Here is a 12,428-nt window from a genome sequence, read left to right as displayed (position 1 = left end):
AAGACACTGCTCACGAATGGCACGCTTTTCTAACTCTCCGTTATCTCTTTACATGCCTGGCGGGCAGCCATCAAACATTAGTACCATGTCCTTCGACTCCACTAAAGGAATGCATACTCTAAATGAAGATAAAAATCACCATTCATGCTTCCTTCGTAAAAGTAGATACAATTAGTTGATCCCTGATAAGACAGTACCCAGGTATTCCTGAGACTATCAGATGTTGGGTTGAATACTGACTCTGGCATTTCCTTCACCCCACATCCTGACATTCCAGGGATTTCTCATTCTATTTTTTTTTTTTTTTGCCGGCGCATCGACGTCTATGGCCATTAGCGCCTTCTATTTTTGATAAATTCACTTTCGTCCAAATTATATTCATTAGAAATCAAGATCTTCTGAAAATTGAAAATCTAACTTTGTAATAAACGCAAGAAGAAGAAGATTTACAGGGCGCAGTGCTTGTACCGCATGAACTTTATAAGACCGTGCCATCTAAGTCTTCAAGATTTTCCAAATAGTACTTTAAAAAAAAATCCAACGCTCGTAAGATTCTATTGATGGATGAAGAAGGCTTTTCCCAAATCTAGAGAATTATATACACTTCATTTAGAATCAATGGACAGGTTTTTGCGTTTCGTGCTCTGAAATCTGGCAAAAAAGGTCCAAATTTCCAAAAACTACAATGCACGTAGAAACCTGGGTGACTTCCTGATCAGAAAAACCTCTCAGCATACACCAGTGCAGTACTAACAACGTTGTTCAACTAGCTGACGTTCAGCAAGTTGTAACATTCTTACTATGTTTAAAGAATTGGTTAGATTCTATGGGGGTTGGCCAAAAAGCCTATGTCACCGGAACAATTTTCGAAAATAAAAAATTGCAAAAAACTACAGAATTATACTCAGTAAATGGCACTTTCGGTTGGATGACTGTCCTAAAGCTCATTGAAGGATCCGGAAGTGGCATCTAAAGCAAATATCAATTTTGAACTCAGTATAATTTTTTCGTTTTTGACGAAACACTCCAACGACAGCCCAATTTGTAAAAAACACTTTTTTGGACTCTGGGCTCTAAAATTTGATACGATTGCAATACTTCCTCCAACCTATAGAGGAAGTAAAAACAATGCCAACTATAAGAACCAGTATCGTAACTTTCAGGGCATCCAGACAAAAAAATAGTAAGATAGCTTTATTGGAAATTGACGCTTATTGTACAACGGTTTTTATAACTGATATTGTTGTTGACATAACCTTGAAAACCATTTCAGTAATTTTAAAATATCCTTGCCCTAAATGTAATTGGATCCGCATTTCGAGCCAGCCAGGACTATTAAAATTTGGCACCAAATTTTGTTCTACGTTATGTCATATCTATTGTCCAATGATAGCAATTTAAAAAAAAAACTGAAAAATTGGATTTAATATTAGTTTCAGTATTCATTTAATCATCCTAATGATGTTCTAAGAAATGAAATTTGATTAATAAAAAAAACAACATATACTTCATTCTATAAAGGAATTCTGAATAAAGATACAACCTGAAGAGAGCCATAAACAAAAAGATTACGCGGAAGCAGTGCTTGGAAGAGAGATCTTTGATAGAAAAAATGGTTTTATTTGACGGCATTGAGAGTCAGCTGTCAAAAAAAGAAATGATGTTTAAAACATTGAGAATTACATAAGGGAGAAAAAGTCAAAACAATACACAAACAGAAGGTAAGAAGAAGGAGTATTATAACAAAATTACATTTTCAATTGGATCACTAAATATGAGTGAAATATTTGATTAAATATTAATGGATATGTCAATAAAATGCATAAACGTTCTGGAAGCATGTTGCCTAATCGTTAAAAGGCTCAGTTTTGGTGTGATAGCAATCAGTATTGAAGCGAGAATTGGTGGTTTTAACCAGAGTGACTGCCCTCATTAATTGTTTTAGTAATATATATCTATATAATTCAACTATAAATAACTTCATATTAACATCAAAAATTATGATTTTTCCTACATTATATTTTCTGTTATATAATACTATAAGGGGAAGTAGAAAAGTTGTAAAATATTGGTTATTATTTTAAACAATGAGTGAAAGAAAATTTGGCAGGCAAGCAACGTAAATTGCGATTTTCTATGTGTTAAACAGTTGAAGAGATGATCTCTGCAAAAAAAATTACTAGCTACTCGAAATACAACCTAAGCGTACTTTACATATGGTAGATTTATTTTAATCTGGAATTCTAAAAAGTTAGCAGTGGTTTATTCTTCTTGTTAGCAGGCTAAACATTTCTATGTTTTATATATTTTTATTTTATAAATTTTGCAGAAATTAGTACATATTTATTTCGATTATTGTTCTGTATAACGACTCGCAACTTATGTGCAACAGTTATCATCTACTTACCTAGCCAATTTTACCTCCTACTTTATTCTTGAGTCAGTACTCTTGTTTCCTATAAGAAAATTTTCCATTTAGCAATTGTAGATTATTGTAGCAGAAAACCGTCGAGTTTATATATATGCTCATAACTCCACATGCTATACTGCTCACAGAAATCTGCATTGTAGAGGTCATGTTCTCTACCTCAAGACACTGGTTATAATTCCATATATGTAAGACCATGATTATTTCTGCATTCAGTACAATCGCTTTAAAAACTAAGTACCAGCTAATAAATTTAACTCAGCAGTTCGTTTTAAGTATGAATGAAAACGCCAGTTCTTCCTAATTCTATCAGATATTTTTGCACTAATATCAGATTGTATGATAAAGTGTTGGTTTGCTTTTATTGGATTGTTCATAGATTGCAGTTCGCAAGTCAGAATACTCATTAGACGAGATGACAGAGTGGTAATTATAAGATATTATGGACATGAGCTGGCGTCAACTTGATTCTTGCGCCTGATCGAAGAGATTTATAAAGAATTTTATGCCCAACTATTCTTTCAAGATCATCAAATAGATCTAAGATTAATTGTGGCGCCTCTAGTTCACCATGAAGGTAATAAGGCAGACACAGTAACAACAATATGGTATTAAAGAGTGTAGAGATGAGGTGGTACTTTCGGTACTTAGCCCACGCTTTGTACAATCCATATTGAAGGTACTTGGTGGAGTTGAGGTAATAAAGAGGCAAGTTTATAAAGCAGTCTCTGATTTGAAAAGAAACTGTGACAAACTAGGTAGGTTTAAGGTAAATCAGTATGAGGATTGAATGTTGGATAGGATAGGGGCCACTTGTGGCCTATCTCCTAGCCTTTAGGGCCCATTTCGAATTTAGTAGCTCCTGAAAAAAGCAAATTTTCAAGACGAAGCTGGCAAGAAATTCAATAAGAAACTAAGCAAAAACTATGTCCACTTCATAAGGGAGGGGACTTGTAATGAGGACGGAGAAATCATAGATGTAAAGAACTAAGAAAGCTCTAATTAAAATCAGGGAACACTAGAACAGTGGAAAAGATTAGGTGTATTTGGATGGACCAGAATGATAGTTCTTTCTTCATTCGATGCAGACTCCAATGGTTAAGTGCACACAATACTCCTATTAGACTGTATGGAACAGAATTCTTAATGTTCACAAGGGATTCCCAAAGAGTAAAAAAGATAGAACACCTTTACCACCCCTCTTAGGTAAATACATGAACCCAAAGCAGCCACAATAATAATACTTAATCATTCTAAATTTTAATAAATTTTGATAAGTGATAAAATATTAGTACAATAAAAGGAATGCTCAATGGCATATAAAAAATGTTGAATATTTTACTAAATGACAGAAGTAAAAAGTATATATTAAAATGGTTCTAGGAGAATTGAAATAACAACGGAACATATGAAATAATAATTGAAAAAATATATATGATTAAAATAGAATAAGTAAAATATATTTCCTTCAAACAATGACATAGAAATGTGAATATTACAAATAAAGTTAATATGATTAAATAGAAACAATTTATTTCATTTTATTTTTATTTTTTAGTATATATTTCCTTAAATAATTTAACAAGTTTACTCGCTCTGCCTTTATCCGTTACCTTTCGATAAATTGTCCAGCTAATTTATTTATTAAATAATATTAATTACGATTATTAATGTGATGACGGCACAGCCAAATGAAAATTTTTATGCTGGAAATAAATAAATGACCGATGGTAAATAAAATAATAGTTCCCCTGTTTATAAAAATCAATACTATTGTAAGGAACTATAAATCACTCTGTAATTTCATAATACCATAATGAATCAAAAACATTTTTACACTATATTTACAATATTAGTATATATGTTGATAACAAGTTTATACTTGCTGAAAGAATGCTGGAATGAAATTTTTCACTCACTAACAAAAAGTGCTTATCCACAGTTTTTTTGTTTTTTTTTCTGAGGGGACAAAAGTCAGGAATGAATACTGAACCAAATATAATATGATATAAATTTAATACAAAGATTTATAATCTTTATTACAAATCTAAAAAGCAAGGCATGAATGTAAAAGCAAGAAAAACAAAAAAAAAATACAAAGCTTCAAGTGTTTGTATGGTAATTACCCAGTTTAATTAAAAATGTTATCAATTCCAAATAATGGCTTATATAAATTAATATCTTTGGCTAAAATACATTTTTGTTTTTTTTTTAACCAAATTAATCAAAATATTTTTCAATGTTATTTATCTTAAGTGCAATATACCTTTCTCTTGGTTTAACGTTTTTAAAACAATAATACATGACGACTGATCTGTAGCTGGAAAAATCTGGTGGATTTCTTTGTTTTTAACCAAATTTCCCAACTATTAAATGGTAATTAATTATGTTACCAGGTAATTTTGATTTAATCTGACTGTTTCCAAGTTAATATTAATATTGTACACGTAAGAATCACTGCTGGGATCACCACACAAATTACACATTTGTACTTCCGTAGCGTGGACTGAAAAAAAAAATTGTCAAACAAAAAATCAAAACAACAACAATAACAATAATAAAAATAATAATAATAATAATAATAATAATAATTCAAAAATAAAAATCTGGAGTGGACTTTTACACTTATTTTTATTGTAATTCCTAAAGTTGTAACTTTCAAATTTAGCATTTTTACTAAATGTTAGTGTAAGTGCACAACATATGTGTTTCTGCTTTAGAGTATTGTAATAACTTTAACCGGCTTTAACGGTATGTGTGGTTTGTGTTTTAAGAACATTATTAGTATTCAGAATTGTATGTTAGGTTTTGTAGTTAATTTGGTATCTGGTTTTGGGTTTTGGATTCGGAGAGAGATAAAATATGGTAAATACCATCTTAATTGATTTATTTTTGTTAGCGTTTATTGTTCACCCATGAATGTACAAATATTTATTGTATGTAGCAACTCCGTTGCACATTATCCTGTTATTTGATCTGTATCCAATACAGTTAGTTCGACTTCAATCTTCTTTACAAAAACTTACAGTATAAAAAGTTAAGCATAATGTTGATTAAACGCTAAAAAGTACACAAATCAGCAAGTACCAATCATTTCATTAATACTTTACTGATATCATTTCAATAATTTTACGTCATTAACTTTTCATTAATATTTTCTAGAATTTTTTCAGAAGTAACAGAATTCTAGCGACTTTCTGTTTTTGAGTAATTTTGTTCAGACATATTGAAGGGACATAATAAATAACTAAAAATTGAGAAATCAATATTTATATGTGGCATTGAGTAATCTCAAAATAATTCGTTTCATTTACGGATATTACATGTCTGAGATGGATCTTGGGAGATCCAAAACGCCCTAAAGAAAATAAATGAACCAACTGTTCGTTGACAATAATCGTAGTTTCCATAATTATTTTTTAATTACATTCTAGCTTTATCATGGGCTGAGAGTTATTTTTTTGAAATAGCTGAGTGGGCCAATATCCTAAAAGTGGAAATCTGGAGAATCGGGAACTTGAATTTGGTAGATTAATTAAATATACTTACCGAATATCTATTAGCCTCTCTAAGTTGGGTAGCACCTGACGATACATAAACTTTGGTATCTTCAATATTTGCTTCTATACTATCTACTACTTCTCCTTGGCTATGAACTATTTTACCAAGATCTTTAAATATTTCTGATACTTCTTGTATATCAATCTGTAATTAAGGAAGAGAAAAAACATTAATAATATAACGAGAAACAACATGTAAAATACTAATCTTATACGCTATATAGACTAATCTTCAAGATCCGTACAATAATTACCTACACTTAGTGCGGTGTATTAACGACACTGCCGAATATGCCGTTCTATAGTACAAAAAGTTAGGGCATAAGTCCCGAGACTCTCATAAACCTTAGTGGAATGAAGAGTGCGAAATGGCCAGGGAACGCAATATAGAAATGGTAAATGTATACAAATTATCTCCCAATCTGTCTAATTTTATCGATTGTAAACGAGCCTCTGCTGCATGCAAAAGAATGTAGAGAAAGAAAAACATAGAAAAATAGGCACAGATTTGCAACTTATTCAATAGAAAAACTTCAATTAAGACAATATGAAATGGAATAAGGGCTCTCAGACATTAGCAAGTAGTAGAAGCTGAACAAGATACCTCAATTCCTAAGTTCATTATCCCCGGAAATAGTTCCGAAACAAGTCCTCATTCCTTCTGATACATCCCTCTCCCATCACAATTTAAATGATCCATTTTCTTTACACCTCCTTGCCCTCAAAACTAATTCGAACAACTCTCCTGGTGAAGACTCCACCATCCTATGCTTACTAATCTCTCAGATTATGTGAAAAAAGCTTTGTTGAGGTAGTTAAATGATGTTTCGACCAAGAGAAGCGTATAGATTATTAGACAAAACAAGTGGTTGGGCCGTTTTTAAAACAGAACAAAAGTCAGGAATGAATACTGAACCAAATATAATATGATATAAATTTAATACAAAGATTTATAATCTTTATTACAAATCTAAAAAGCAAGGCATGAATGTAAAAGCAAGAAAAACAAAAAAAAAAATACAAAGCTTCAAGTGTTTGTATGGTAATTGCCCAGTTTAATTAAAAATGTTATCAATTCCAAATAATGGCTTATATAAATTAATATCTTTGGCTAAAATACATTTTTGTTTTTTTTTAACCAAATTAATCCTACCGTCCCATACTTCTCTTGCATAGGCAAAACTTTTTGAACGACTTATCAAAGCCAGGTTAGAGTGGAGGTGAAGGCTACCTTAAAAGTCCCACAATGTCATAACGGCTTCAGGAAGAAGCTTAGCACTCTTGATGCGCTTTCTGGCTTTGTGCCTGATATTATGTACATGAACGCTTCTCAGACAAGAAATATATGTTGGTAGCAAAGGTCGACTTAAAAGATGCCAACTACCGTCACTATCTCTGTTAGTAAAATGATGAACCTCGACATACTAACTAGAATTGTCAGATACAATACGAGTATATAACTTACGGTCCGCGAGAAACACATGAGTGATTGCTACAGGATGAGGTACTTAGTCCCGATCTTAAGTTTGCCTAAATACGAATTTTTCAGTATCTTAGAATACAAATGACATCATCCTATTTATCCGAGAGTCAAATTTAGATGAAGCCTCAGGTAAACTAAGTACAGCAATGCTGTCATGCCGCAAGTGGTGTAAAAAAAATACCCGATTCTTGCTAACGCTAGGTGGATATCAACTGCGAGTTGAGGTGTTTTGAGGAAGTTCAGAATGGTGATAGGCAATAGATTACTGTGGAAGAAACATATAGAACATCTGACAAAAGGATGTTAAAGAATCCAAACGTAGTGAGATGCAACAATAACTAGGGTGCAAATATCAAAACATTGTTAATGCTCTACAAACAATAATGTCTAGGATAGACTATGTTTGTTTTTCACCATGGGAGCACAGCTTACACTCTTTTGGCGACAAAAGAGAAAGTACAATTTGAATCGCTAAGGTGCTGTCTAGGACTCGTGCATCTCTATTCCTATTAGTGCCCTTCTAGTAGAGGCACGTGACTTTCCTCTAGACATAAGAAGGAAATGACTGCCTTCCCGCTTAATAATAGATAGAACGGAGGTTAAAAATCATCCACTATCAACTAAAATTAGTAAAACAGCTGCAAGAGTTTTAACAGGCAAGTATTTGATTAAAAGAAAAACGCCAATTTTGCTTGAAGTTTGCTGCAACCGTCGCGCTTCTCGATCTTACTTAAATGCCATGAACTCCTCCATAGATTCCTTTTTGATTATTCTATAACTTTTAACTACAACTCACACCTCTCCACCAACTTCTATAATTATGACAAAAATCTTTCTGACTCAGTAAGTAATTCATTCCTCCGGTCCAAACTTAAGAATAAATCTCAGTCCAATTACTTTTTACACAGACGGCTCTAAAAGCCACGGGAAAGTATGGTGCACTTAGGGAGACTTATACCACCATCTGCAGACTTTGAGATTCAATTATAATTACTTGCTAGAACATTTGGCTCGAATTGGTGTTCAAATGAGCACTTTATATAAGAAAATAAATACCTCGAGTTGTCTAATAGAGGCTTCTTGTTCCTCAATAATCTGCAAATCCCGTTCCTCTTGTTCTATCTGCAGTTGCGTCTGGTTGCTAGGTGTTAATTCAATCAACTGATTTTCTAATATCAACAGATAATAAATAAAAAAGTACCATGAAAACAAATAGTTGAATGTTTCAGGAAATTAATTAATTAATTAGAACATGATAAATATTAGTTATCAAATAGTCATAATAAATGAAACCCCAAAAAACAAAATAGAGGGAATAGATCACCTCTATGTTTGGATGGTGGCGGAGGAAGGCCATGGGCAACTCTACTTTTCTGTACTTCTTCCTTTTCTTTTTGGTATGCTGTTCTTTGAATTTGTTGGAAAGCATTTAATGCTGCTGTCAAATCCTCGGCTAATCGCTCCCTTTGCATCTTGTACTCCCTCTGCAACAAAAAATAAAGTTAACTAATATCTCAGTCAATAAATTAAGAAAGAATAAAATTGACTAATATCTCAGTCAATAAATTAAGTAACTATAAAAAAACAAAGGAATATGAAATAATATTAATTTTTTTCTTCTTGATAAACTTGGCAAGTAGATTCTTAAAGGTATATAAAATATAAGAAATAAAAAAATAAATGCTATACCCAAAATATGTTATGGTTACAAGCAAGAAAACAAACAGATTTGCTACTCCACGTCTACTAAATGAACAAAAGAATGAACAAATATTAAGAGTCTCAAAGAGAGTGGTGAAATTCAGTAAACTTGGCCTTAAATTGAAATTCTAAATGAAAAGCAAAGCACTAGGATTAGGGTAAACCATCTAACAGCAAAAATGTTCAAACGTTCTGAACATGGCGTTTTGCTGGAGAATAATGTTAAATAAATGGTGTCGGAATGAATTATAAGTATTCTGTGGTCAAATGCAGACTACATGCTTAAGAAGAATTAAGAAAAGAGAATAGTTTGGAGAATTTTCACAAATCTGTCTAAAATCAGAGAAAATTAGGCATTTGATTTAGCAATGAACATCTATAAAAAAAAATTGTACCATATATTATTCTTATGAGGGTTTCGGTTTTCGACCGTTGATAATGGATAATCTTAGGGAATTTTGAGGTTCAGTCTTTAAAATGTATAGGCAAATTTTTTTCCCACCGATGTTTCGGTAAATTTATTGTTATTATTATTAATTTATTAACTGTTGACAGTTATGATGATATTACTTAACAAATAATTATTCAAAGTTTTACCACACTCTGAAGAACAGTTAAGATATGGCTTAACATATAACTTTAAAAATATTTATCATATCCTGAAGAAGGTAATAAATTTACCGAAACGTCGGTGGGTAAAAAGAAATTTGTCTATAAATTTTTATGACCGCACCTCAAAATTCTCTAAGATAATATGTTATTCTTATTATGACAAAGTCTATTTTTACTTTGATAGTTACTTACATACTCTGGAGGAGATTGAGGTATCTGTACTTGAGACAACTGTAGCAACATTGAGGATGTATCCTTAGCCAGCAGATTGGTGTAGTGTTTGATTTGATATCTATGGAGAAAAAAACACAAATTCTAATATGGAATCCCCACTGACATAACTGTGCTCGGTAAGTTAGAGGAGTACGCAATATATATTATTTACAAAACAAATAGTGAATGGATAATTTCTAATAGAAGTTCCTTTTATGTTTAACAGAATGCTCTTAATCACTATTTAGGATTTAGGATCTCTACCAAACAACTTTATACAAAAGAATTTAGTCGCTCAGGTTTAAAAAAATTTCCAATAGCACCATATTTTACCCTTTTAATGTAAGCAGTTCATAGTTTCGTCACTTTGAGCTAATATTTTTACAACGGTAATAAACAAAAGAAAGGAGATAATAAAAATGACTTAAAAAGCATGAGAGGCCTCTTAGAAATAATCATTCATTGTCCTGAATGATTGAGATTAGAGGCATTCTTTCTATAAAAATAGTTGGATAAAAGTAAGAAAGCGAAAGTACACTACTCAATAAGTAATCTTCAGGAATTAATTATTTGGGTTTATAAATAAAAATATATGGCCTTACAATTTCTGCCTCAATTCGGGGTTATCCTGAGAAGTTCCCAATAAGTTGACCATCTTGTTCATGGAAAGAACTAAATAAATGAAAATTGTTCAATATATCTCAATTAAATTGAAATAAAAAAGATCGTAAAAACTAGTATTTAGGAGTGACATTCAGATCACTTGATAGAGGAAAACATAATTATACAAAATTAAGTACCATTTTGTGATATTTTTTGAATGTTGGATCCAACATTTTGCGCAGTTCTATTGAAATCTCTTTTCTCTGTATCATTTTGATAAGATGAATATCCTCTTAAGTTATTATCCATTTTTGTTTGTAATGTATTTGTAGCGAGTATATCAGGTATTTAACCTGCAATTCCACCCCACTACTCAGTTAAACACCTTAAAATTTTATTTCAATCTATAAAAGAAGTGATTGGCATAAACAAATGAAATAAAGTTACAAATGTAAAGTAAAAAACTTTATATTGAAAAATGAATTACAAATAGGTATTAAAAATAACAAAAACCACCTCTTAACGTAGGACCCTTACGTCATGACTTTCGTGAACAAATGTTGTGACACTAAGATTTATTCTATTTTCCATTGATCTGTCAATATAATTTAATTATCCTCAAACACATTGACTATTTTTTTCTGACTTCTCACTTACTACGTTAACAATCCCTATGAATATCGATCACTGACGTACCAGATGATTTATTCATCACTGCCAATTTGATCATTTTCATGTATGCACTATGCACTTATTGAAAAGCCGATTATGGTAATAATTAATATTCTGCATGCGTTAGTTTTCTTATTAAAGGGGAGAAAAAAATTAATTTGGAGGTTACAATGGTCTTTTTCTTTCTCAGATACGAATTTCGTACAGCCAAAGTAAAACGTTTTACGAGTAAAAATTCTCTCCCTTGATAAAATTCCATTCATCACGACACTTTAATTGCGATATAATTATTGTTTTCCTGCAGGTAATGAACTTGTTCAATTATTGATGCCTTTGTTCAGCAATCTGATACGATTTACGTAAAAGATTTGGCTTCTCTGCTGGCCTTATTTCCTCACAATTCCGTGATGGCAGTTTCGTATAGAGGGTAGAAAGGAATAATTTTTAGAGTTAGATTTTAAGTTTGAAATGTCTGCTTATTTAAATGGGCTGGGCTTCTTGGGTAGTAGTTGGCAATCTAGAACTAGTGCTTACTACGGGGTGGGTAATTAATTTTTCCAGGGGCCACATGAGAAATTGGAATGGTTTACGAGGGCTGGACCAATATCAACAGCGAGTGGCAAGGGAAGAGTGGTGGGCGCGCTAGGCTTCTCCGCAACTCCGTGGGCAGAAAAAACTTGCTGGAGGGCCTCGACCAGCCCGCTTGCCTCCAGATGCCCAGGTCTGACTTACTCGGGTCAAGTAAGTAAGTGGTAACGATCTGGCGGCTGAAAAGGACACCGCCCCATCTGCGGTGCCTTAACTTTTGGAATGGGATGGCAGATGAGGGCCAGCCTAGCACGCTATATACTGCGTTAGTCCGTCACCTAATCTTTGCAGGTTAATGCTAATCGTGTGGCCTGCTGCTGGATTCGAACGTAAAGAATCTAATGGTACGAATCCAATCAATCCAATCCAATCCTAACAACGTGTTAATCCCTTTCCTGGCATAAGCGATTATTTTTTATTAACCTCTTATCTTGATTTTAATAGTTTCTATTGATAAAATGAATTTGATGGAGAACCTTGAATTATAGACACGATCAATTTCTATAATATTCAAGGGTCCTATTTGTCTTTTTCCCCCGGATACTTGAAGTACTTTTTCAATTTTCCC

The 12,428-nt window shown here is 32.4% G+C and overlaps 1 protein-coding gene across 3 annotated transcripts; it reads right to left on the bottom strand.

Moving 5' to 3' along the window:
* Positions 1 to 4,441: 4,441 nt before the first annotated feature.
* On the bottom strand, positions 4,442 to 11,324 carry Syx7 (syntaxin 7). 3 transcript variants are annotated; one of them, XM_074119381.1, is made up of 8 exons: positions 11,117 to 11,324; positions 10,798 to 11,004; positions 10,600 to 10,669; positions 9,977 to 10,076; positions 8,796 to 8,955; positions 8,528 to 8,640; positions 5,978 to 6,133; positions 4,442 to 4,934 (listed from the first exon to the last, which is right to left on the bottom strand). In XM_074119381.1, exons 2-8 carry the CDS (start codon positions 10,907 to 10,909, stop codon positions 4,836 to 4,838), a joined length of 810 nt encoding a protein of 269 aa, XP_073975482.1. In that variant the 5' UTR covers positions 10,910 to 11,004; positions 11,117 to 11,324; the 3' UTR covers positions 4,442 to 4,835. The 3 variants fall into 3 exon arrangements, with proteins under 3 accessions (XP_073975482.1, XP_073975484.1, XP_073975485.1); XM_074119383.1 differs by having other exon boundaries at positions 10,798 to 10,985; positions 11,117 to 11,279; XM_074119384.1 differs by having other exon boundaries at positions 10,798 to 10,953; positions 11,117 to 11,256.
* Between the last annotated feature and the right edge of the window lie 1,104 nt (positions 11,325 to 12,428).

Source organism: Rhodnius prolixus, unplaced genomic scaffold (genome assembly GCF_049639745.1).
Source record: "Rhodnius prolixus isolate KJV_2025 unplaced genomic scaffold, Rpr scaffold_2, whole genome shotgun sequence".
In the NCBI taxonomy this organism is placed as follows: Eukaryota; Metazoa; Arthropoda; class Insecta; order Hemiptera; family Reduviidae; genus Rhodnius; species Rhodnius prolixus.
This window is presented reverse-complemented; position numbering and strand designations above follow the sequence as displayed.